The sequence below is a fragment of the Bos taurus genome, chromosome 2, assembly GCF_002263795.3.
Source record: "Bos taurus isolate L1 Dominette 01449 registration number 42190680 breed Hereford chromosome 2, ARS-UCD2.0, whole genome shotgun sequence".
Lineage (NCBI taxonomy): Eukaryota > Metazoa > Chordata > Mammalia > Artiodactyla > Bovidae > Bos > Bos taurus.
In genome coordinates this window covers 37716547-37743107 of record NC_037329.1, presented here as the reverse complement: position 1 = coordinate 37743107, position 26561 = coordinate 37716547, and the positions used below count along the sequence as shown (strand labels likewise).

At 37.6% G+C, this 26561-nt stretch overlaps 1 protein-coding gene across 17 annotated transcripts in view; it reads left to right on the top strand.

Moving 5' to 3' along the window:
• The window catches only part of PKP4 (plakophilin 4), a 258317-nt gene that overhangs the window by 159574 nt on the left and 72182 nt on the right, over nucleotides 1–26561 (top strand). For 14 of the 17 annotated variants that reach the window (NM_001191491.1, XM_024998423.2, XM_024998419.2 and 11 more), the window contains one exon: nucleotides 8438–8472. The exons of the other annotated variants lie outside the window; for them this stretch is intronic. In NM_001191491.1, coding sequence (NP_001178420.1) covers nucleotides 8438–8472 — 35 coding nt within the window. The remainder of the gene's footprint in view (nucleotides 1–8437; nucleotides 8473–26561) is intronic. 17 annotated transcript variants of the gene reach the window in all.

Here is a 26561-nt window from a genome sequence, read left to right as displayed (position 1 = left end):
TAGAGTCCCTTGAACTACAAAGAGATCCAACCAGTCCATCCTAAAGGAAATCAGTCCTGGGTGTTCATTGGAAGGACTGGTGTTGAAGCTGAAACTCTAGTACTTTTCCACCTGATGCAAAGAACTGACTCATTTGAAAAGACCCTGATGCTGGGAAATATTGAGGGCAGGAGGAGAAGGGGATGACAGAGGATGAGATGGTTGGATGGCATCACCGACTCAGTGGACATGAGTTTGGGTAGATTCCGGGAGTTGGTGGTGAACAGGGAGACCTGGCGTGTTGAGGTTCATAGCATCACAAAGAATCAGACACAACTGAGCGACTGAACTGAACTGGTGATAGCCAATCTCACAAGTATGAAGTGACATCTTACTGTGGTTTTAATTTTCATTTCCCTGATTAACAGTGTTGATCATTGTTTGCTTCTTTTCACCATTATATCCCAGCCTCTAACAATGTCTGGCACTCAGTAGATGATCAACAAATACTTGTTGAATGGGTTCATGTAATATTTACAGTAGACATCTTTTCTGTAAGATGTAGAAAAAGCCAAAAATTCCTTTGTAGAATGATTGAAACAATTCTAAAATAACATAGGATTAGCCCTAATAATGAGCAACTCAAAAAATTAATATCAGCTATCATTTATTTAGCATTCTACTCAATTGTGGTTGGATGCAAATAGAATTAAGCCACAATCTTTATCCTCAAGAGAGCCATAATCTGGTAGTGGATACAGATAAGCAAGAATTGCAGTTACAATCATATGAAAAATAAGAATCAAGGTAGATTAATTGTTAATATAAAGAAGAAGTGATCAACTTTCATCATGCTGATTTTTGAAGAATGATTTGTACTTACCAGAGAGAATGTCGTGGAGGGTATGTAGTCTAGACAATGGTACATGCCCATACTCTATTCATAAGTAAAACAGTTTCTGGTGTATTCCTTCCAGTAATTCCTGTCCACTAATACCAAATGAAGCTTAAGTTTTGACTGTGCTTAACTTTTGAGCTATTAATAAGGGCTGTACATATACTTAAACACATACATGTCTCTGTGTGTAGTATAAAATTTCTTAACTGTTTTTCTAAACAAAGTGGAATAACTTGGATTGTATCCCAATTCAGTGGGTTTTGGACGAGAAAGTGATGGTGGCCTGCACCTCACTAGTGATGATAGAGCCCCAGCTAGACCAGGGAGAAGGTGAGAAGTGCCGTGATGCAGTTACTGTGCAGCTTCATCAGGCTTTCTCCACTCCACCCTCTGCTGCTGTTTTGCTACTACTGTCCACTGAAGCTCACGTCAGACACAGTAGAATCCAGGAGGAAATCGAGTGCTGACTTATTAACGTTGACCGTTTTACAAAGACATTCCTGTTATTATTAAGTGATTAAAAAGTAAAAGTAAACTAGAGTGTTCAATCCATGGGTGTGTATGACATATATATTGTTACGTTGTAACACGTATACCATTCTGAAATTTGGGTAATTCTGAGTTTCCAGACTGTGTTCTACACATTCTACCCCCAAAATAGCACTAGAAGCCTGAAGCAGCCTGATATATGAGGAAACTGCAAGTAATTAGAAATGCCTAGAATGTAGGTTTGTGTGGGAAAGGGCAGACTCGAAGGAACCAGGTGGTGGAGGGCCTTCTGCACCATCTGAAGATGTTTGAATCTCTGCCATACTAACCAAGATGCTTGAAATGTATCCTGTATGAATCTGTTGTGCGTTAGCATCAGGAGAATTTCAGATTTGAGTGTTTGAAATATCACCGTAGCAACAGCCTGGAATAGAGCCTGAAAGGATGAGAAATCAAAGCCAAGCAGACCAGCTAGGAGAGAGCCTGAAAGAATGATCCACCCAAGAGACCATGAGGATGAAAGCCTGAACTGTACTTGGTGGTAGCGATGGATTCAGAAGGTGTGTGTTTTGAGTGACAGGCGTGTGCCACAAGGTGCTGTAGGTTCTGTAAGTGTATCTGTGAACGAGGCAGACTTCCCTGCCCTTGTGGAGCTGTACATGAGCGGGGTTCGGGGACAGTAGGTAGTCAGTAAAACAGCTCCATGTTCTTCAGTGAGTGACTAGGTGGTGATGATTAGATGGGAATTTATTTGGGGCGGGGGGAAGGGTTTCAGTATGTCAACTACGAAATGTATTATATCCAGTACGCAGCTGGAAATACAGGTCAAGAGTTAAGGAGTGAGGTTTTATCTTTTTTTCAGAGGGCCATTTATATTTGGTCTCAGTCATAAACATCAGTCAGAACCTTCAGCTACAAACAGTAGAATCCTCTCTGGCCTGTGTAAGCTAGAAAAGAACTTGTCAGAAGCTGTGAGGTGTTAATCTTCAGAATCTCCGGGAAGGCCAGAGAGCCATCTTCTGAGTTGGGGATTATGGGAACAGTGCCCACTGCCTCTACTGGGCCCCCCACTGCTGGTCCCTGCTGCACCACTGCCACACTGACCAGCCTTCTTCTAGACCCTGTCACTGATTGGCCCTCTGGCTGCAAGGGACTGTGAGTGGCTGGTTTTCTGACTCATAACATAGGAAAACATCACTATAAGGGGATTTCAAAGACAGCTATGGGCTTCTCTGGTGGCTTACATGGTAAAGAATCCACCTGCAATGGAGGAGACCTGGGTTCGATCCCTGGGTTGTGAAGATCCTGTGGAAGAGGACATGGCAACCCACTTCAGCATTCTTGCCTGGAGAGTCTCATGGACAGAGGAGCCTGATGGGCTACCTGCCTCCTGAAAAATCTTTATTCAGGTCAAGAAGCAACAGTTAGAACCGGACATGGAACAATGGCCTGGTTCCAAATTGGAAAAGGACTACGTCAAGGCTGTAGATCATCACCCTGCTTATTTAACTTCTATGCAAAGTACATCATGCGAAATGCCAGGCTGGATGAAGCACAAGCTGGAATCAAGATTGCTGGGAGAAATATCAATAATCCCAGATATGCAGATGATGCCACCCTGATGGCAGAAAGCAAAGAGAAACTAAAGAGGATCTTGATGAAGGCAAAGAGGAGAGTTAAAAAGCTGACTTAAAACTCAACATTCTGAAAACTAAGATCATGGCATCTGGTCCCATCACTTCATGGCAAATAGATGGGGAAACTATGCAAACAGTGAGAGACTTTATTTTCTTGGGCTCCAAAATCACAACAGATGGTGACTTCAGCCATGAAATTAAAAGACGCTTCGTCCTTGGAAGGAAAGCTATGACCAACCTAGACAGCATATTAAAGAGCAGAGGTATTACCTTACTGACAAAGGTCCATCTAGTCAAAGTTACGGTTTTTCCAGTCGTTATGTATGGATGTGAGAACTGGACCATAAAGAAGGCTGAGCAGCAAAGAATTGATGCTTTTCAATTGTGGTGTTGGAGAAGACTCTTGAGAGTCCCTTGGACTACAAGGAGATCCAACCAGTCCAACCTAAAGGAGATCAGTCCTGAATATTCATTGGAAAGACTTATGCTGAAGCTCCAGTACTTTGGCCACCTGATACGAAGAACTGACTCTTTTGAAAAGACCCTAATACTGGGAATGATTGAAGGCAGGAAGAGAAGGGTACAACAAAGAATGAGATGGTTGGATGACATCACCAACTTGATGGACATGAGTTTGAGCAGCTTTGGGAGTGGGTGATGGACAGGGAGGCCTAGTGCACTACAGTCCATGGGTTCTCGAAGAATTGGATACAACTGAGTGACTGAACTGAACTGAACGTCTGCAGTAAATATTAACAAAGGTGTTTTGGGCTCCATTTATGTCTGTGAATGAAAAAAAATACATAATTTCTTAAGTGCACGGAATTTTATAGTGATTTATTGCATTTTCTCATCAATACTGATAAAGGCATGGTGTCTTTCTTAAAACTAAGATTTTTTTTTCTCATTAAAATGAATTGCTTTGATTTATTAATTTGCTGCTGATTTTGCTTTTAACTGTAGTTTGCTGTCCAACCAAACAGTCCCAAACTTATGAATGGATTTCATTCTAGAAGGTTGTTGATAATTAAGTTGTTAGAAATTGTGAATGCATCTTCCCACTGAAACAAAGTTGTCATGGATGATCCCATTCTTGTATTTTAAAATATTTTCACACTGCAGAGGAGGTTCTTGGCATATTCAGATGAGAAGTGAAAGGGAATGGAATGGAGTCATCCGTGGCCACAATACTGTGAGACATGTTGTAGACATTCCTTCCAAGGAGCAAGCGTCTTTTAAGTTGGGGAAATCTTTTTTGGAATAGATGGCTAGAGGGAGAGAGGGAGGAAGGAATACACCTATGTGTCATATGGAGCTGCCTCTAGTTTTATTGTTCCAATAAAAGTGACTTGAAACAGCATTTCAGAACTTCACGTATTTACTGCCTGATCTCTGAATCCTAGAGTGGTGGTTCCGAAAGAAATAGACTATTATGAATAATATATAATGACCAGGATTGTGGAATTAGTGTGAAAGTAATTGGGCTAAATATATAGTCTTCAAAATATACCATGGAATTTTTTATCTTTAATCTTCAATATTAACTTATTTTCCCCGTGATTTTTTTTTATTGTTTGTCTAGAATATGATAGGAGAAAAAGTAATTTTTTTTTTCGTGTTCATAATTTTATTTTTTTTGATAATTTAAATTTTATTTTATTTTTAAACTTTACATAATTGTATTAGTTTTGCCAAATATCAAACTGAATCCGCCTTCCCCATGCCTTCACCTCAGTTCAGTTCATGTTGCTCAGTCATGTCTGACTCTTTGTGATCCCATGGACTACAGCAAGCCAGACCTCCCTGTCCATCACCCACTCCCAGAGCTTGCTCAAACTCATGTCCGTCAAGTCAATGATGCTGTCCAACCATCTTATCCTCTGTTATCCCCTTCTCCTGCCTTCAATCTTTCCCAGCGTCAGGGTCTTTTCAGATGATTCAGTTCTTTGCATCAGGTAGCCAAAGTATTGGAGTTTTAGCTTCAGCATCAGTCCTTCCAATGAATATTTAGGACTGGAATGCCTTACTGTGTTTTGATGACCAAAGGTCTTTTCAGGACCAGAAATGCTGCTTTCCTGCTTGTTATAGGAACTTGGAACTTCCTACATAGAGTAGGGGAGAATAATTAGACCTGTTTGAACAAAGTGTTGTTGTTCAGTTGCTAAGTCATGTCTGACTCTTTGCAACCCCATGGACTGCAGCACACCAGGCTTTTCTGTCCTACTGAGTCTTTTCCAGCACCACAATTCGAAAACATCAATTCTTTGGTGCTCAGTCTTCCTTATGGTCCAGCTCTCACTTCCGTACATAACTAGTGGAAAAACCATAGCTTTTTGCACCTTTGTGAGCAAAGTGATGTCTCTACTTTTTAATATGCCATCTGGGTTTGTCATAGCTTTCCTTCCAAGAGGCAAGCATCTTTTAATTTCTTGGCTATAGTCACTGTCCACAGTGATTTTGGAGCCCAGGAAAATAAAACTATCACTGCTTCCACTTTTCCTCTATTTGCCATGATGTGATGGGACTGGATACCATGATTTTAGTTTTTTCTAATGTTGAGTTTCAAGCCAGCTTATGAACAAAATAGTAATAATTTACATATACCTGATCCCTCAGAACAATGAAGAACTCAGTATTATTAATACTTTTTTCACAATTTGTGTTACAACCGTATATATTAGGGGCTTCCCAGATGGCACAGTGGTAAGGAATCCACCTGCCAGAGCAGGAAACACAAGACACAAGGGTTTGATCCCTGGGTCGGGAAGATCCCCTGGAGTAGGAAATGGCAACCCACTCCAGTATTCTTGCCTGGAAAATTCCATGGATGGAGGAGTCTGTCAGGCTACAGTAGAGGGGCTTGCAAAGATTTGGACACGACTGAGCACACACACACACATTAAACATCTGTGTGCCAGGCAATACGCAGTGCACTTGACCTAAAGAAATGCACAAAACAGCCACAACCCTTGCCCAATTTGAGCAGTTAAGATGACATATAATCTATGATCTAAAATTTCAAAAATAAAAAAAACTTGTAAATATATTTCATTAAGGTTTATGTAAATTTCAACCAGAAGATAATAGACTTCACCACTCCCAAGACACCTGAGGTATATTAAACATTTCTGGTTGGTAGTTTGATTTTAATATTGACAAAAAATGTGAATATGTCGATAGAAATACAGTTGGGTAATAGCAACTTTGGTGCTTAGAAAGCTAGTTTAGATGATAGGTTTGCTGCTGCTGCTGCTAAGTCACTTCAGTCATGTCCGACTCTGTGCAACCCCATAGACAACAGCCCACCAGGCTCCTCCATCCATGGGATTTTCCAGGCAAGAGTATTGGAGTGGAGTGCCATTGCCTTCTCCAAGATGATAGGACTAAATTATAATATTCAAGAGAATTGGAATTCAGTTTTGGAAACCACTTTTGAGAATGTGGTAATATCTTCAGGAGCAAGACAAATATGCCATTTATTGATATTTGACCAAATTTTCATCTGTTTTTTCTTCCCATCAGTCCCTTTTGAAATTAGTTGGGAGTACATCAGGTGGAGGATCATGATCGGAGTGCTGAAGATGAGCGTTAAGTGATTGACTCTGTTCATTGGGAGCATGTCCCCCTGGGCACAGCTAGTTCAAGGTCCCGGAATGTGAGCTGCTCGCAGATCACAGGCAAAATTGAACTTTGGGGAGTTCTTACTGAATCTAGAGTTTTTAACCAGCAGGAGTTTCATCAGCCACTTAATGACTTGGGGAAAATACCAAGGGACTAACATGGATTTAAAATCTTACAACTACAAAAAAAATAAAAAAATAAAATCTTACAACTACAGCTCTGAAAGTATTGTTCTTTTCTTTATTTTAGAGTTTCCTTAAGTGCAAAGTCTTGTACCTTTGCCTTAAAATTAGTAAACACTTCCAAAATACTTCAGTATGTATTTGTTTCTGATTTCTAAATAAAATACAAATGTTTAAAAAGAAAGAAATCCTTTTAGTTGTAACCCACAGAAAAAACCACTAGCACTTTGATTTTTATTTTTCTACACTTCTTAGGCATATTGTGTGTGTCTATGTGTGCATGTGTGTGTGTTTAATACAAAAATGGAATCACAAGCTGTTCTATGTAGCACAATGGTCAGAAGCCCTGACTTTGAAATCAAACCATCTTTGGTTTAAATCCCACTTCTTCCATCTACTAATGGAATAAGACTTTGTCCAGTTTTTTAATCTGTGAAATAAAGATAATAAGGCACCTCTTCATTAGGTTGTTGTGAATAATATACAGGAGATAATATATGTGAGGTATTTTAACATTTAATGAATGCCGAATAATTCAGCCTCTCTTATTGCTTTGTTCTGCTACACTGTCCCCTGAGAACCATGCTTTCCCGTATTATTTTAAGGGAGGGGATGGACAGGGAGGCTCAGATATGTTTTTATGCACTAATTTTTAAAATTGGTACTCTATAAACTGGGCTTCCCAGGTGCCTCAGTGGTAAAGAATCCACCTGCCAATGCAGGAGACACAGGAAATGCAGGTTCTATCTCTAGGTGGGAAAGATCCTCTGGAGGAGGACATGGCAACCCACTCCAGTATTCTTGCTGGAGAATCCCATTGACCGAGGAGCCTGGCAGACTATAGTCATGGGGCTGCAGAGACTTGGACGCGACTGAGCATAGCACTCTAAGTTTATAGAGAAAAATATATAGTTAAAATTTACCCCTAATTTGTAAAACTTTGTGTTTTGATATAAAGATTTATGATATTTAAATTTTATAAGACAACATTCAGTAAACTGACCCCATTAACTTATATGTCTATTACAGCATCTAAGGCTTTTTTGAAAATAAGTAAAATTAATAAACTTAATAACCTTTTTGGTTCTTTTTAATGTATATGTCATACAGTGTATGATATATATGTTGTTTTATATGTAGTTTTCATATAAATTATTCCACATAAAGTAGCATGCTGCTGATGCTGCTAAGTTGCTTCAGTCGTGTCCGACACTGTGCGACCCATGGACTGCAGCCTGCCAGGCTCCTCCATCCATGGGATTTTCCAGGCAAGAGTGCTGGAGTGGGTTGCCATCACCTTGTCCGATAAAGCAGCATGTGCCCTCATATAAGTACTATGAAGGTCACAGTTAGCTGTGCTATTATATTTGTCTTATTCAAGGAGAATCATATGTCTTTTAATAATTTGCCTTAAGTTCTAAGAAATACAAATTTGTCCCAGATTGGCATAGGGGGTTAAATACTCTCTAAAAATTAATTTAGAACAGTCACTTTAAATATTGTTTGAGGTTTTAATATACTTTTATATAATTAAATGTGAAAATTAAATGTTTATGTTCAAAACAGATCCACAGTTAAAGTTTACAACAAAGGAAGTAAATGTTCCATTTTTTTTCCTTCTTTTTCTCTAGCTCAACTGAGAAGTCATTTCCTTGGAGATCAACAGGTATGAGTTTTTAATCATATAAAAAAATCTTTCTTACGTTTTGCCCAAGCAAAGTGTGCTCTCTAAATTTACTGTCTCTTGATGAGATCAGTCAAGCCAAAATTTTAATAGTGACAATATTGAGCTACTTTGCTTAAAGGTAGTACTTCTTAATATGCTTAATTTTTTAACATGTTTGAATAGATTTATATATGTCATTTGTAAAGAAATTAAAGGATTGAGCATCAATATTTTTAATGTCAATTCAATATTTGAATTTTTTATCATAAAGAAATACAGCGATGCCCTCACACACAGGTTTTTGTATAATCTTGGGAAGTTGGCTAATCACTTATGTAAGTCAAAGTCTTTCCTTTCACAGTTTTGTTTTGGTTTTTTTTCATATTAAAAGAGAAGAGTTGCCTGAAATGTTCATTTTTTTGTACTTAAATGTGGACTACCTGAAAGCTTCTAAAGTAGCCTGGAAGATTCTAATGTAGTCTATATGTTCTTTTTACCTTAAGTTCACCTCATATAAAGGATGAATTACATTAAGGAGAGTGTCTCCCACTTTCACAGATGTTTGATGTCTTCACTCATTAAATGTTTACTGAGCAGCCACGTCATGAACCATATACTATACACATTGCTGGTTAGATAGTGATGGACTCCACACATACATGCCCCTTGCCTCTCATCAAGCTTATAATGTGAGGGACAATGCCAGCAACTTATAAATGCTAGATTAGGCCTTGATATCCAAATACTTTGACAGTTTTTAAACAAAGTTTGAATTCAGTAAAACTCAAATCACTAAATGACTGGTATCTGAGTTTATCTGAACCTGATACCAGGATTCTGGTGTTATTTATAGTGTATACAAGGCTCTTTGCTATTTTCTAAAGAAGCTATTCCCAAGAAATGTAGTGTTTTATTCAAAGCATAGATGACGTGTAGTATGGAGGCTTCACAGGTGGGACAGTTGTAAAGAATCCACCTTCAGTGCAGGAGACGCAGAAGATACAGGTTTGATCCCTGGGTTGGCAAGATCCCCTGGAGTAGGAAGGGCAACTCACTCCAGTATTCTTGCCTGAGAAATCCCATGGGCAGAAGGAGCCTGGCAGGCTGCAATCCATGGGGTCTCAAAGAGTTGGACATGACCAAGCTACTGAGCACAAAGATGAAGAGACGTGAAAATCTACTTAACAATAAGACTTAAAAACTGCAGTTTAATAGTAGGAAAGACATGGCATGAAATAATATGTGGTTAACTGCCAAGTAAGTATTATGCAGGAAACATTGTCATCAAATGGACAATCCATTTGTTAGATAACTTTGCAGGGGTGAGCCTGGAGCCTGGGGCTTGACTGGCAGACCAGCTGTGGAGAGAGTATTGTCATTGTCACAGCAGCAGAGACGACAGAAATGTCTCATGGGAACATTTAAAACTGGTTTGGGAGATGATAAGATGTGCAAAGACCACACTGGGCCAAATTATAGAGATCTGTAAATACCAGGGACTTTGAACTTGCTGCAGGTCATGGGCAGCTACTGGAAATCCTTTGAGCAAAAAGTCATTCGATTTAAACATTCCTCAGGAGACATGGCAGTGCTGTGAACTGTTAAAAAGAGATTTGAAGATTTCAGTTTAAAGAAAAATACAGAGTGCATTTGCTACTTAGCTATGGCAGAACTCTACCATTTAATATAAAATTCTCCTATAAGTTCATGTTTAATACTGCATCATTAATTTATTCCAAAAATATTTCTTGAGAGCCTAGTTGGCTCGCACATAGCTTTCACTGTTTAAAACAGATATCCTTGCCCTCTTAAGTGTTTCAGGTCTAGTGGAGATATATAGCTCTATACACTTAAAATTGGGGAGGGGGATTCTTTAAAGAAAAACTACAAGTATATATCATATTTACCTATAGCTCTGTATTTGGACATTCAGGTGTTTTTCATGGATATAAATAACATTATGGTAAACATCCTTGTATATAAAATTATACCTGCAGCTTTGATATGCCTTTTAGGCTAGGTTTTCCCAAGGAAGAAAGCTATTCAAAGTATATGAACATTTTCAAGGCTTTTTAGATGTATAACCAAGTTGTTTTCTTAGAAGAGTTGTATTTATTCCCCCTCCCTTTTGGTATATGAGGTTAGTCGTCTCACTCCCTCATTAGTGTCACCATTTATATTTCTAGCTACAAAATATTTCGATATCCTGTCATTGCCCCATTCTCTTGGAATGCTAGCATTTGATAGGCGGAAGTTCTTCACAGCCCAAGGAAAATAGTTGTATCATTTGGGGCCCAATCACCCATAGGAGTAACTGTTCCTGGAAGCTGCTGCCATGTCTAGGCCTGCAGGGACCAAGCGCTGCATGGGTTGCCACCAAATTGTAGAAGTGGTGGGAGGTAGAGCAAGGCAGTCTTCCGGCATTAGCTGGAACCACAAGGGAGATGCGGCCTTCCCAGCAGTGCTGCCTAAAGTAGACCCGGAGAAACATCCTGGCTGAAGTAAGCTGGAGGGAGCAGTTGTAGATTTCTAACTACCAAAGCCAGGCAGGCCACAGTATGTAATTGTATTGATGTACTAGTAAAGAGAATGAGCTTAGATTATGAAGACACCCAATAGGGAATGACCATCCCTTAGCATCCTTTCTACCTCTCCTCCCAACCAGTGTGTTCACTCAGTTTCAGTCACTTGACCACCTTCTTCCTGGTGGCTCAGAGGGTAAAGCATCTGTCTGCAATGCCAGAGACCCGGGTTTGATTCCTGGGTTGGGAAGATCCCTGGGAGAAGGAAATGGCAACGCACTCTGGTATTCTTGCCTGGAGAATCCCATGGACGGAGGAACCTGGTAGGCTACAGTCCACAAGGTCACAAAGAGTCGGACACGACTGAGCGACTTCACTTTCTTTCTTTCTTCATGATTTACTAATGAATAAAATAGAGATAGGTAAAATATTATAGATAATTTGTAAAACATTACATTTATGTTTCATTTAATATATAAATATTGTATAATCTTTTATTTTTATACATATGCCAAATAGCTCACCAAATACTTTAGTGTTTAGGGAAATACAGCTTGAGTAATTCATCTGTCTTCACCACATGCACATTCATAATTCACACCTGATAACTATACTTCATCCCTTACTTAAATCAGAGTATACTCCTACACAAGTTCATATTCCAACATGGAGGTATTACGTTTACTTACCCTCTTTCCTTCTTCAGGGAAACATAACCTTCAAACACAGCAAACACAAATGCTATTTACTTCACTCTATTATTTTAACTACATTAATGTTACTTGTGTGTTTCTTAAGACATTTCAGTTGTAACCATGGCAATAAGCTATAATGATAAGAGTAGTAATTTGAAATTTGATTATATGAATAAAAGAAATATCTGGTTTGTTTCATAATCCTTTTTCTAAGCAGTTATAGATGCCCTTAAGTTTGATTGTGAGTAAATGGGATGAAATGACAGTTTTGCTGCTACTTTTCCTGTAAAGTTTGTTATCTTCTCTTTACCAGTATGCATGCAGAAATACTGAATGTAATATGAAAATAATCTTGTTTTAAAATTTGGTAGTCCCACCCAGAATGAGGTAGAGATGGCTTAAATATAAAATATATTTAAAAAGTCTTTGGTCTATTTTGTCTTTGGCTAGGTCTTGGCAAAAGAAACATCTTTATCCAATTATCTTGGTTTCCTAAATAAAAAGGATCACATGAAAGGATTTAGGATTGGAGGTCTGTTATTGTTCCTCATTTTTCTTTAGTATTTTGAACATTTACTTGAAGACAATTTCTCTACCCTTTGTTTCTCTTTTTGATATTACAAATTTGACTTGAAAAGATTGTCAGCAACAAAGTGAATTGATAGCAAGGCAATGATTTGATCACTACCAGAAATTGAGACCAACTGCTGAATTTGTTTTTAAATAGCTAACGTACTGTAGAGTCATTTTATAGGGAAAAACTCAAGAGGCCCTAGGCAGAAAAGATTTCCATTTGTGATTCAGTTCAGGATAATCAGCTTGCTTGTTTTTTTCTTGGTTGGTTGGTTGGTTTGGTTGATTTTTAACTCGTACCAGGGATTGTAGGCTCTTGGAAAGCAAAAAGCCAAAACTTTGAATACTCAGATAACTTCCCAAAGCATATGGAATAATCACCCATTCTACAACACATTTCTATTTTCCTAGATTGATTGGGAAGCAGTCTTAAGGAGAAGCTCCCCTGGATGTTATAAAGTTGTTTTAAGCATATATGCTTTGTTGTTATCTTGCATTTCTGTTGTCTTCTGTCTTCATTATTCTGTATTTTCTATCTTATTAGCATTATATATCTGCTCTCTAAAAATGTAAATGCACCTCCTCTTCTCTTTTATGCAGAGGAGAGTTTATCATTTTCTGTCTGGCTTTGTCTTTTCCATAGCCTTGCATTCCTTATGACCATGGATTTTGTGAATGTGTTTATGTATATTCTGCTGAAAAGGAGTGAAGGGGGAATGTTGTCTTAGTGTTCCTGTTTCCCCTTTTGTTAATGTGCCATTTTTCCACTCTTCACACCTTCATACCAAAGTATGTATTTCTACAGTCTCTTATGTTCCACCAAAATTTGAGGTGGCTTTTAAGAACCCATATAATACAATAGAAAAAAAAATCCATATTCATAGAAAAAGTATATTAGAATAATAGATAAAGACCTGAAGAAAGTGAGAATGCAAATTTATGCACAAGTAATTATATTTCTTCATGATGGAAAATATTATATTATGGAAGGTATCTTCTAAAGGATAAACCTTGGCCTTTCCCTTCTTTTAAGAAGTAGCACACCAATTCAGTCATAAAAATAACCAAACATTGTGTACTCTTTGCATCAGAAAGAAGGGCTGTTGAGAAAACAAGGAGGTACTATTATATAGCACAGGGAACTGTATTCAGTATCCTGTGATAAACCAGAATGGAAAAAAATATGAAAAGGAATATACATATGTATAATGGGGTCATGTTGCTGTACTGAAGATATTAACATTGTAAATCGATATTATAATTCAAGGAAATTTTTTTTAATTTGCTGAAGTATGAAGTGAAAAAAAAAAAAAAAAAGACATAGAAACATAAAAGTAGGGTAAATTTCTAGTTGGCCAAAAGGCATTAAGGGATTAATAAACTTGGATGGGTCTTTCACTAGAAGAAGGAGAGAAACTATGGATGATTCCATTCCATTCATATATTTGATGTTTGACAATACATGTGAGAGAGAAGGAGAAAGATGGTGGTAAAATAGAAATTTTAAGCTGATCAGATTATTTAACTTAGTGCTACATTTATTTGTTGTGGAATATGTACTGAAGTGCCATAATTTTAACATGCCATCCATTTAAACTGTTATTGTATAGTATATACAGATATATATATTTTTTTACCATTTTCTTTATACATTTAAATTTTGCTTCTAAAACGGATACAAGTTTTCTTCCACTGGGATGGGTTAAAAAAAAAAACATAAATACTGAAGATAAAAGATAATTGAGAGACTAGCCCTAGTCAATTTATTTTTCTTTTTTCCTCCGTCTGGAGCAAGTAATTTACAACACAAAAAATCATCAGCACATCATGAGACAAGACCAAACTTAAACGAGAACATTTTATGCCTCAGTAGAAATGTACTGAATTTGTAAAGGAGATATAGTAGGAAGTTATATTATACATATTCATAAGCAGAATATTAGATTTGCAATCATGTATAAAGGACTATTATTGAGCTTGAATTTTATGATTTATTATGACTATAAATTGTATAAATGACAAAATTTTGTTGCTACTTCTCTTCCGAATACCAAGAGGAATATGAATTTCTCTTCACATCAGGCTTGGAGTCCTAAGCTTTTCCATGCTTATTTTTTCAGGCCTTTTTTAGTAACATAGTCATTATAGTCTTCTTACCACAATTGCAGTGTTGTAGCTTCCTAAACACTACTATGAAGGTTCACTTAGCTTTTTCATGTTTTGTTACAAAAGGCATGTTTTTTTTTTTTTCTCTTTGAGGAATGTTTCTTACTTAAAATAAATAGAAGAATTTGGAATAAAAGCTAAAAATTTCCCTCATTCCCACATCTACCCGTACCATGACCATTGCGCCAAACACCTACACACACACACACCCTATACATACACACACACACACACACCCCTGTACACACACACCTATACACACACACACACCTACATACACACAGTAAATCTGAAAACAAACCAAACTGGTGAGTGTGTGTGTGTAAATATGTACACATCTGCATATGTTTTCTTTGTACTACAGTGAAGATAATATACATTATTCTGTGACTTACTTTTTTCCTTAACAACATAGTAAAACCATGCATGTGTTTCTAAAACACTATATATAAAGGTCTGCCTCCTGTTTAGTGGGTGTCTATTGTTTAGAAAATTATATAACCAGTTCCTTTTTAGTGAACATTTTGTTTTTCCCAGTTTTGCCCTTTGACAAGCAATGGTAAAAACTATCACTGCATATCTGAGTGTCTCTCTTGATCACATTTTTAAGGGTAACTGCCTGGACAAGGGTGTATACATTTCTATTTTGGCAAATAGTGTCAATTTGCCCATGAAAATGCTTAGCGAGATGTGGGAGAGGGAGACTTTTCCTCTATGCTCTTGGGTTAAGTAATTGGGGGCCGGTGAATTTAACTGACAGTAGACAGATTAATAAGAATAATAAAAACCCTAAGTATTCATATGCATATAAAGCTCACAAAAGTAGTAGTTCCCTAAATGAGTAGGGTTAGGGGTTATATGTCTAACTTACTGTAAAGGATGCAGGCAGGAAAGGCTTCTGTAGGGAGAACAAATGGATTTCCAGGAGAACCAGCAGGAGATAAGACAGTTTGTGATGATGTTTGTTCATGCAGGTACAAGGTGCAAGTGGTGTCTCCGGTTTTTTTTTAATGCCATAAAATTCCTCCAGAAGGAATCCATGGCAGCCTCCCTCCCAGAAGTTTTCTGCTCTTAGTGAAATAAGGGAAGCTCCAGAAAGCCTTCTTTCTGGTACCTGTTGAATCTCAAATATTTTAGTTTAGAATAACCTTCATGCAAACTCTCCAGGTCCCAGTTCATCCCCACAAACATATATTCCTACCTTTACCAACTGTTACACCTATCTATGCTTCCGATGTTACCAGTGGTGAGTAACATTTGAAATGTAAATCATCATGATTATTTAAATTTTTAATAATTTATTAGTCTTTTAAGAAAATTGTTTCCAATTTCTCTTTAAGCCTCTGCAGATTAAAGAGGGTAAATTATTTAAAGAAATAATTATTATTCATTGAATCACATTGCCTGGAGACTTCAGCATACCACTGACCACTCTATTATTTGACTAATTCTTATGAAAATTGGAGTTATGCCTGATCTTAAACTTAATAATTTTGTTACATCACCTGTCAGCTTTGCTTTCTTCTCTTTTCATATATCTGATACAGTTTTCTGTCAACAAAAATGCAACAACCACTATCAAAACAAGTAAAAAAAAAACTTTTTATCACCACTGGAGGTAATTTGAGTAACAAATAACCTCACTCCAGATCAGATCAGATCCTCAGTCGTGTCCGACTCTTTGCGACCCCATGAATCACAGCACGCCAGGCCTCCCTGTCCATCACCAACTCCTGGAGTTCACCCAGACTCACATCCATCGAGTCAGTGATGCCATCCAGCCATCTCATCCTCTGTCGTCCCCTTCTCCTGCCCCCAATCCCTCCCAGCATCAGAGTCTTTTCCAATGAGTCAACTCTTTGCATGAGGTGGCCAAAGTACTGGAGTTTCAGCTTAAGCATCATTCCTTCCAAAGAAATCCCAGGGCTGATCTCCTTCAGAATGGACTGGTTGGATCTCCTTGCAGTCCAAGGGACTCTCAAGAGTCTTCTCCAACACCACAGTTCAAAAGCATCAATTCTTCGGCGCTCAGCCTTCTTCACAGTCCAACTCTCACATCAATACATGACCACAGGAAAAACCATAGCCTTGGCTAGACGAACCTTTGTTGGCAAGGTAATGTCTCTGCTTTTGAGTATGCTATCTAGGTTGGTCATAACTTTCCTTCCAAGGAGTAAGCGTCTTTTAATTTCATGGCTGCAGTCACCATCTGTAGTGATTTTGGAGCCCCCAAAAAATAAAGTCTGACACTGTTTCCACTGGTTCCCCATCTATTTCCCATGAAGTGATGGGACCGGATGCCATGATCTTCGTTTTCTGAATGTTGAGCTTTAAGCCAACTTTTTCACTCTCCTCTTTCACTTTCATCAAAAGGCTTTTTAGTTCCTCTTCACTTTCTGCCATAAGGGTGGTATCATCTGCATATCTGAGGTTATTGATATTTCTCCCAGCAATCTTGAATCCAGCTTGTGCTTCCTCCAGTCCAGCGTTTCTCATGATGTACTCTGCATATAAGTTAAATAAACAGGGTGACAATATACAGCCTTGATGTACTCCTTTTCCTATTTGGAACCAGTCTGTTGTTCCATGTCCAGTTCTAACTGTTGCTTCCTGACCTGCATACAAATTTCTCAGGAGGCAGATCAGGTGGTCTGGTATTCCCATCTCTTTCAGAATTTTTCACAACCTCACTCCAGAGGTTCCCAAACTTTGGTGCATATTAAAATTGCCTGTGGAGTTGTTAAAATATTATTCCCAGGCCTTCCTACACATGACCAAGTCCTAAAGCGTGGGGCACAAACCAGACATCAATGATCTTTTAAGATCCACCTTTAAACACCATGTGATTCCACTCTGCTGTTTGAGACCCACTGCCTTACTCATAATTAAGTTAATTTACTTACTAGTAATTAAAGAGAAGATTTAAAATTTTATCCTTCCTCTCCTGTATGTATTTTTCCCCAGGATCACCCAATAACCCTAGACAGTGTAATAAATACAGAAAAAAAATCAATAAAATTAGAAAGTCAGCAATTTATAACCCTTAATGAAATCATTGATTCAAGCAAAGATTATTAATGTATGCAAAAACCTCTATGTTCTTAATCCTAGCTGCACATTAGAATTACCTTGTGAATTTTTTAAAAGTCCTACTATTCAGACCACAACTTAGGCTGAGTGACTTGGCATCTCTGAGTGTAAGACTCAGTCAGCAGTAGTTTCTAAGTTCCGCGCCCTATACTTCCACCCCAGGCAACCAAGTTGTGTGGTGTGCAACCAAGGCCGAGGATCCTTGCATTAGTAGAAAGGAATGTGGTAAACTTGAAAATACAAACAAGAGGCTGCCACCACTTGAATTGGCTGATTGATCTGAGCAAATATAAAAGTTATGATATGACAGGATGTAAAGTACATGGCACCTTTCGTAAAGTACTCTAACCCACAGAAGCTTGACCGGAAAGCTTTTTATCTCTAAATTTCTGCTTACAAGAAAAATTGTAGTTGAAAGTTGTGTAAATGATACCATGAGAAATCCATCAAACAAATTCAGCATGTGGCACATCCTGCGAGTTTATTGCTATGGTTCCAGCAGTGAACCAAGAAAATGAAAATGAAGGAATGGGAAATCCTTTTTAGATTTAAAGGACTTAAAGAACAATCACAAATGCAATCACGAGCAATTCACAAACGTGAACCTTGTTTTAGCCTGCCTAGTGCATGCCACTGAAGAAAGACATTTGTGAGACATCAGAAAGATTTTGAATGTGAACTCATTATACGGCATTATGGAATAATGGTAGTTTTCTGAAGTCCTTGTTTTATAGAGCTACAAGTGGAAGTATTGAGAGTTCTGATGATCTCATGTGAGAGGTCTGTTTTAAAATTCTCTAACAGAAGAAAGGGAAAAGATAAATGGAGCATGAGAAGTGTGGCATAATGTAATTATTAAATCTAGGAGGTGATTAATTATAGTTTTCTCTATTTTTATATGTGTTTAAAAGTTTATTTCTAAAAAAATTAAATATAGATTCTGTAAACAAAGGGGTTTAAACTGTACATCAGAGTGACATATGTTAAAGCCTGCCAAGTGTTGCCATACTCTGAAGGCAGCTTCTAATAGAAACAAAACCAACAATGAGACAGTGACATGTGCTCTTAGGCAGTGGGTGGTACTTTAAGTTTCCACGTAGATGAGATTTTGCTAACATTAAGCAAAATTACCTCTAGCATGCTGGGCATCAGCTTAGAACTCCACATTTGTCACTCTGTGCATGGGTGTTTGTGCCACCAAATAAGAATATTAGCATTTTGCTTTAGTCAGTGTATATCTGAATGTTCCCGAGCCAGTTATTCATGATGTATGAACATGTCCCTGAGAAGCTTAAATATTTTGAGTTAGTACTTCATGTAAAAATCAAATATCCAGTTTTAGCCTTTAACATTTTATGTTTAATTCAAACATGTCAAATAAATATTTAAATTCTCTCATGCTTTTAGTGATAATGTGAAGAAATATTCTATTAGGTAGCTAAAATAAAATAGAAATTGTCAAGTCAGAAAGCTCCTCTTTTTCCATTACCACGTCCTCAACACACTGAGCAGCAATTCCTCAGTTTACAATTGTTACTTTGGTGTGTGTGCACATGTTAAGTCACTTCAGTCATGTCTGACTCATTGTGACCCCATGGACTGTAGTCCACCCACCACCTCTGTCCATGGGATTCTCCAGGCAAGAATGCTGGATTGGGTTGCCATGCCCTCCTCCAGGGTGTCTTCCCAACTCAGGGATCGAGCCCACGTCTCCTGCGGCTCCTATATTGCAGGCGAATTCTTTACCACTGAACCACTGGGGAGCTTAGTTGTTACTTTGGAAAACATTAAAAAGGCTACCATCTATAACTCCACATTTCATTTTTATACCAAAGTTAGCCTGCCTTTAGCTTTATCTTGATAATCTTTGTCCAAATAGATAATCCAATAGAAAAGTACAAAAAAAGTTTCACAAACTCCATTCATTGCTTTTGGTGGTGAATATATATGGATTATTTTTTAAGATTCTTTTTGGTTTTTTAATAGAAGTCTATCTCATATCTCCCATTAGCAAATATTTTTATTGATGCATTTGATAACCTTTCTTCCCATAAAAGAATGAAATTTGTCTTTGAAAAATTATTTTAGTGATTTTTGAGCACTTATTTTCCATAGACTTCACTTTACAGCTTCCCAGGTGGCTAATGGTAGAATCTGCCAGCCAAACAGGGTTCGATCCCTGGGTGGGGAAGATCCCCTAGAGAAGGAAATGGCAACCCATTCCAGTATTCTTTTTTTTTTTTTTTAAATGATCTTCTTTAACTTGCCTTTATTCCTCAGATTATTTTTGTTATTTATCCATGCTGATCACTTGTAGTTCACTCATTTTCACCATTGAATTGCATGAATATGCCACAGTTAATTTGTTCCTTTTCTTGTTGATGGGCAATTGGGTTGTTACCAGTGTTGTTTTTTATTTAAATTAATTTATTTTTTATTAAGGATAATTGCTTTACAGAATTTTGCTGTTTTCTGTCAAACCTCAACATGAATCAGCCATAGGTATAGATACATCCCCTTCCTTTTGAACCTCCCTCCCATCTCCCTCCCCATCCCACCCCACTAGGTTGATAGATACTCCAGTATTCTTGCCTGGAAAATCCAATGAACAGAGGAGCCTGGTGGGCCACGGTCCATGGGTCGCAAAGAGTCAATCACTTAGCAACTAAACTACCACCACCACACTTTTTACATGACAGCAAATCCCTTATTCTTTTCTCAGCTTTTCTCATTAGGAAGTGAGCCCCCTGGCCTTTCATGAACAATCACCTGTTAAACTTGGACACTTCATAGTGGGGTCTGCTTCTTTTCATCTTTATATTTCTAAACTTACTGTTTCTGTAATTTTTCTTTTGTAGATAAAAGAGTATAAATTTTTATGATAGGTGTAACACCTGTATTTTTATTAGTACCCAGACTGAAACTACTTAATAAACACTCATCTTAATTTCCATTACTTGTAGAAATTCCTCTATTTTTTTTCCTAAAAATCAGTTTTAATCATTTTGAATCCCTGGACAGAATTCAGGAATTTTAAAGTATTTTTGAACAAGAGCTCTCTCTGATGACATACAAAGCAAAATTATTTTTCTGATTTGTCATTGTAGAAATCAGAGTACTTCATACCAATTTATACAGATATGAAGTTTGCTTAAACTATGAGACTGAATTCAGGTAGATGAGCTTTTACAATGGATTTTAAGGCAGACTAGTTGATGTTTAGAGCAAGGTTTAAAGTGAACTAGAAGGTACTTTGTTAATATGGTTTCTGTTTTCCAAAGCTTTTAACACAGTGTTTTCTGGATGAAAAAACTTTAGGGCCGTTGTCTTACTAATATTTAAAAGAAAGTATGAGCATGCATAAGACTCAAGAATTTAGATATACTCAAGAGAACCAGACTAGAAATAGCTTCATAAAACATGGTCTTCTATTCATTCTTCTAAGTTTTTACTTCCATGAAAACTCAACTTTTAAAGGATATCGTATGTGTATAACAGTTTATAGTTGTCAACAAACTCCAAATATGTATAATATTCTTAAAATATCAGTCAATATCCATCTATGTCTTATGTGGATTAAAGAACATTCTTATGCTTCATGCTTCCGTCACCCTATTTACATATTCAGTCTGAATCAGGATTTGCCAGTGTTCTCATTGTCTCCAGTAATAAGGCTTCCTTCTATAGAAATTAATCTTGTACATCAGGGAAGCTACTGAAGAGGTCAAGTCTTTGGGGGACCATTTTCCAGGTGCCCTTCCAGAATTTGGCTGAGAGTTTTACTTCTTAGCTGTTGAAGGCACTGGAATACTATTTCTGCAACAGCTCTCTGGAAAGTAGACTCCCTCCTGAGCCTCTGATCCTATGAAAAGTGAGAGTCCCAATGCCAAATAGCAAGTTGAGTCCCCATAAGACTAAATACTCTGCTCATTTTTCACAGTGTTGCCCCTGTGTGTAATAGCCTTAACTGGCTTCTAGGCCAGAGTTGGAAAAAATGTCACATGCCCAGTTCCCTTAACAAAGAAAGTATCATCTGCCTTAACATTGCGTGCTGTTACCATCCTAAGAGCCCTGCCAGAACTCACACTACACTACTTTTTATGAAAGGGCACACCCGTAAATGCTATAGCAACTCAGGACAAGGAGAATGTGGCATAAAGTTACAGCATGCTGGTTTGTGAAAGACTAGTTACAGGGTTGTACGTGCTGAGTCTCCTTACTACTGATCTCTAGGTTTCTGTTTCCATGGTGATTTTACACACAGTATAGACCTCTGTCATTTCATATAACATAAACAGACACATAGATTAACAAAGCAGAGGCATTTTCAGAATTTCAAGTTCTTTAAAGAAGTCTTAGACTTTTTACTGAGCATATTTTCATGCGTATTCAATATGTATCAGGGAGATACATGACAGAAAAGATAAAATAATCCACTTTGTATTTCATCTTTTACTATGAGCTTAATGGGGTGGATAATATAACATTTTCAATAGGCCCACAACATTATTGTCCCTTAACACATATATTTTTCTTAGCCGCAACCTTGTACTTTTTCTAATTAATTGCCCTTTTTTGAGTAATACTCAGGCATTCAGATGAAATGTAGTAGACAAGAAGGACCATGCTTCCACAAATCCCCTACTCCTAATCACAGATGGAGATTACTTCATTCTACTTTGAAGCTTTTTCAAATTCTATATTTATAGACATTCGTTTTCTTGGAAGATGCTAATTTATGCTTGAAAATGTCCTGAAGTATATTTCTGGTGTCCCAGAAAACATGTTTATGATTTTTTTTTTAAGGAAAGGTAACACATGTTTACACAGATGTAAACACATATTTACACAGATTAAAGAAGTAGCATTCATACTTTGCCATTTTTACTCATAAAAATGTCTTAATTTCATGTTCTGATTGTACTAAATCACAACATGCCAACTTTTAAATTATAGTTTAGAGCGTTAATCATGAAATGATTAACCCCATCATGTAAGTCTCTGTGGGTTTCTCTGATAAATTTGACTAGTATCTGCTTCCATTCCACATAGCAGATGTTTTTAAAAGACATTCTTTTGAAAGATTGTGTAAATAATGCATAATTAGTCATTGTGACATGCCATACTACAGTAAGGAATGCTTTAGTAATTCGGAAATGACCCTTTTGTTTACCTGAGGTATAGTGGCTGTGTGTACATACATTTATGTGTCTGTATGTAATTGGTGGATTATAAATTTTCAAAGAAGCAGTAAAAGCAAAACTATTTTGAAAAACAGTTTTAATTTTCTTTTAATGATTCGGAAGAGATTTCAGTGTCTTTTTCTCTTCACAGATATACATTGTAATTGAACTCTACTATCAGATCAGATCAGATCAGTCGCTCAGTCGTGTCCGACTCTTTGCGACCCCATGAATCACAGCACGCCAGGCCTCCCTGTCCATCACCAACTCCCGGAGTTTACTCAGACTCACGTCCATCGAGTCAGTAATGCCATCCAGCCATCTCATCCTCTGTCGTCCCCTTCTCCTCTTGCCCCCAATCCCTCCCAGCATCATAGTCTTTTCCAATGAGTCAACTCTTTGCATGAGGTGGCCAAAAGTACTGCAGTTTCAGCTTTAGCATCATTCCTTCCAAAGAAATCCCAGGGCTGATCTTCAGAATGGACTGGTTGGATCTCCTTGCAGTCCAAGGGACTCTCAAGAGTCTTCTCCAACACCACAAGAAAAATGATTGAAGACCTTATTCATAGTATAGAATTTGGTTATTTTACAATTCATATTAAATGAACATTTTACCAATTTTGTAGAATTTTGTATTATATTTACTGAAATGTAAAGCACAGAGTATGTACTCTGTGCTCTAAACCCAGTTATTTAGGTCTTCAAATTAGATTTTTGGCATATATGAATTTAATATTTTAATGTTCCAGTACTTTGACCATTTGATGCAAAGAGCTGACTTATTAGGAAAGACCCTGATGCTGGGAAAGATTGAAGGCAAAAGGAGAAGGGGGTGGCAGAGGATGAGATGGTTAGATAGCATCACTGACTCAATGGACATAAATTTGAGCAAACTCTGAGAGACGGTAGAGACAGAGGAACCTGGGCACGCTGCAGTCCATGGAGTTGCAAAGAGTTGGACACAACTTACTGACTGAAAAACAATTAACGTCTGTGTCCTTTTCCATATTCTATTTTCTGAAGCATTTCACTTAAAAAAAACAGGCTTTCCTGGCAGTCCAGTGATTAAGACTCCATGCTTCCACTTCAGGGGGCATGGGTTTGATCCCTGGTTGGGAAACTAAGATCCTGCATGGCTGAAAGTAAATAAATAATAAAAATATAAGATAGATACTAACATTTAGAGGGTAGATGATTATATTACTTGGGGGTAATTTTAAGTCTAGTAACCGTCTGTCACTGTAGAGTTACCAGAATGTTGTTGATTATATTCTCTATGTTGTACATTACATCCTCATGACTTATTTATTTTATAACTGAAAGTTTGTACCTCTTAAGCCCTTTCACCAGTTTGCCAACTACCCCCTAAGCCCTCACCCCTTGACAGTTAGTTTTTTCTCTGTATCTATAAGTCCATTTTTGTTTTGTATTTTAGATTCCAGAAATAAATAAAATCATATGGTATTTGTCATTCTTTAACTTATTTCACTTGGCATGATACTGTATCCATGTTGTGGCAAATGACAAAATTGCATTTTTAATGGATGGGCAGTACACAATGGGATACCACATCGTTAGTCAATTCATCCGCTGGTGGACACTTAAGCTGTTTGTATATCTTGGCTATTATAAATAATGGTGCAGTGAAAATACAAGTGTATGTATCTTTTCAAATTAATGGTTTCACTGTCTTCAGGTAAATATCCAGAAGTGGAATTGCTGGATCATATGGTAGTTCTGTTTTTACTATTTTGAGAAGCCTCCATCATGGCTGTACCAATTTACAATCCCACTAACACTACATGAAGATTCCCTTTTTTCCACATCATTGTTAACACCTGATTTTTGTCTTTTTGATAATAACTTCTGAGGGTATGAGATGATATCTCATTGTAGTTTTGATTTATATTTCCATATGATTAGTGAAGTTGAGCATCTTTTCTTGTGTCTATTGATCATCTGTATGTCTTCCTTATAAAAATGTTTCTTCAGATCCTCTGCCCATTTTTAAATTGAACTATGGGGGATTTTTGGTGTCCATTTGTATGAGTTCTTTGTATATTTTGAATATTGACCCCCTAACAGATATATCACTTGGAGATATTTTTTCCCATTCAGTAGGCTGCTTTTTTATTTTGTTGATGTATAAAAGCTTTTTAGTTTGATATAGTCTTATTTACTTTTGCTTTTGTTGTCTTTGCCTGGGGAGGTTGATCCAAAAAAATATTAATAAGACTGTTTGTTGTCAAAGAGCATACTGCCTATGTCTTCTTCTAGGGCTTAATGGTTTCAGGTCTTAACATTTAAGTCTGTAATCCATTTTGACTTTATTTTTTTGTATGTGCTATTAAAAAAAAGTGACCCAGTTTTGGTCTTTTGCATGTAATTGTTCAGTTTTTCTCGGAGAAGGCAATGGCATCCTACTCCAGTACTTTTGCCTGGAAAATCCCATGGATGGAGGAGCCTGGTGGGCTACAGTCCATGGGGTCGCTAGAGTCAGACACGACTGAGCGACTTCACTTTCACTTTTCACTTTCATACATTGGAAAAGGAAATGGCAACCCACTCCACTGTTCTTGCCTGGAGAATCCCAGGAACAGGGAAGCCTGGTGGGCTGCCATCTCTGGGGTCGCACAGAGTCGGACACGACTGAAGCGACTTAGCAGCAGCAGCAGCAGCAGCAGTTCAGTTTTTCTAACAACATTTATTGAAGTGACTGCCTTTCCCCTGCTGCATAATGTTGGCTTCTTTGTAGTAAATTAGTTGACCATATAACCACAAAGGTTTTGGAGTAGTTTAAGAAGAATAAGTCTTAACTTTTCTTTAAGTATTTGATAGAATTCACCTGTGAAGCCAGTCTGGGCCTGGGTTTTTGTTTGTTGGGAGTTTTTGATTACTGATTTAATTTCATTACTAGTGATTAATCTGCTCATATTTTTTTTCTTCCTGATTCAGTCCTGGAAGATTTAGTGTTTCTGGGAGTTTATCCACATCTTCTAGCTTGTCTGATTTATGGACTGTAGCCTGCCAGTCATCTCTGACTCTTTGCAACCCCATGGACTGTAACCTGCCAGGCTCTTCTGTCCATGGAATTTTCCAGGCAAGAATACTGGAGTGGGTTGCCATTTCCTTCTCCAGGGGAACTTCCCAACCCAGGAATCAAACCCGAGTCTCCCGCACTGCAGGCAGACTCTCTACCATCTGAGCCACGAGGGAAGCCCAAAGGGTCAGAAATAGTTGCCAAAAACTAGGACTGAACCAGGGACCTTCAGATCTTCAGGCTAGCATTCTCCCAACTGAGCTATTGTGGCCACCGGTTTGTCTGATTTGTTAGCATGTAACTGTTTGTAGTAATCTCTTAAAATCCTCTGAATTTCTATGATGTCAGTTGTAACTTGTATTTCATTTCTAATTTTATTTGAGTCCTCTCTCTGTTTTTCTTGATGAGTATAGCCAAAAGTTTATCAATTTCGTTTGTCTTTTCAAAGAACTGGGTCTTAGTTTCATTGATCTCTTCTATTGCTTTTACTATTTATTTCTGCTCCAGTCTTTATTATTTCCTTCCTTCTGCTGACTTCTAGGCTTTGTTCTTTTTCCAGTTCCTTTAGGTGTAAGGTTAGATTATTTATTTGAGAATGTTATTATTTCCTGAGGTAGTCCTGTATCACTATAAACTTCCCTCTTAGACGGATTTTGCCTAGTCCTGTAGAGTTTGGAGTATTTTGTTTCCACTTTGTTTTGTCTCAGAAGTGTTTTTTAATTTCTAATTTGATTTCTTCTTTGACCCATTGGTTTTTTAGTTGCATGTTGTTTGGCCTTTAGATGTTTGTGTTTTTGCTAGATTTCTAGTTTCATGTGAT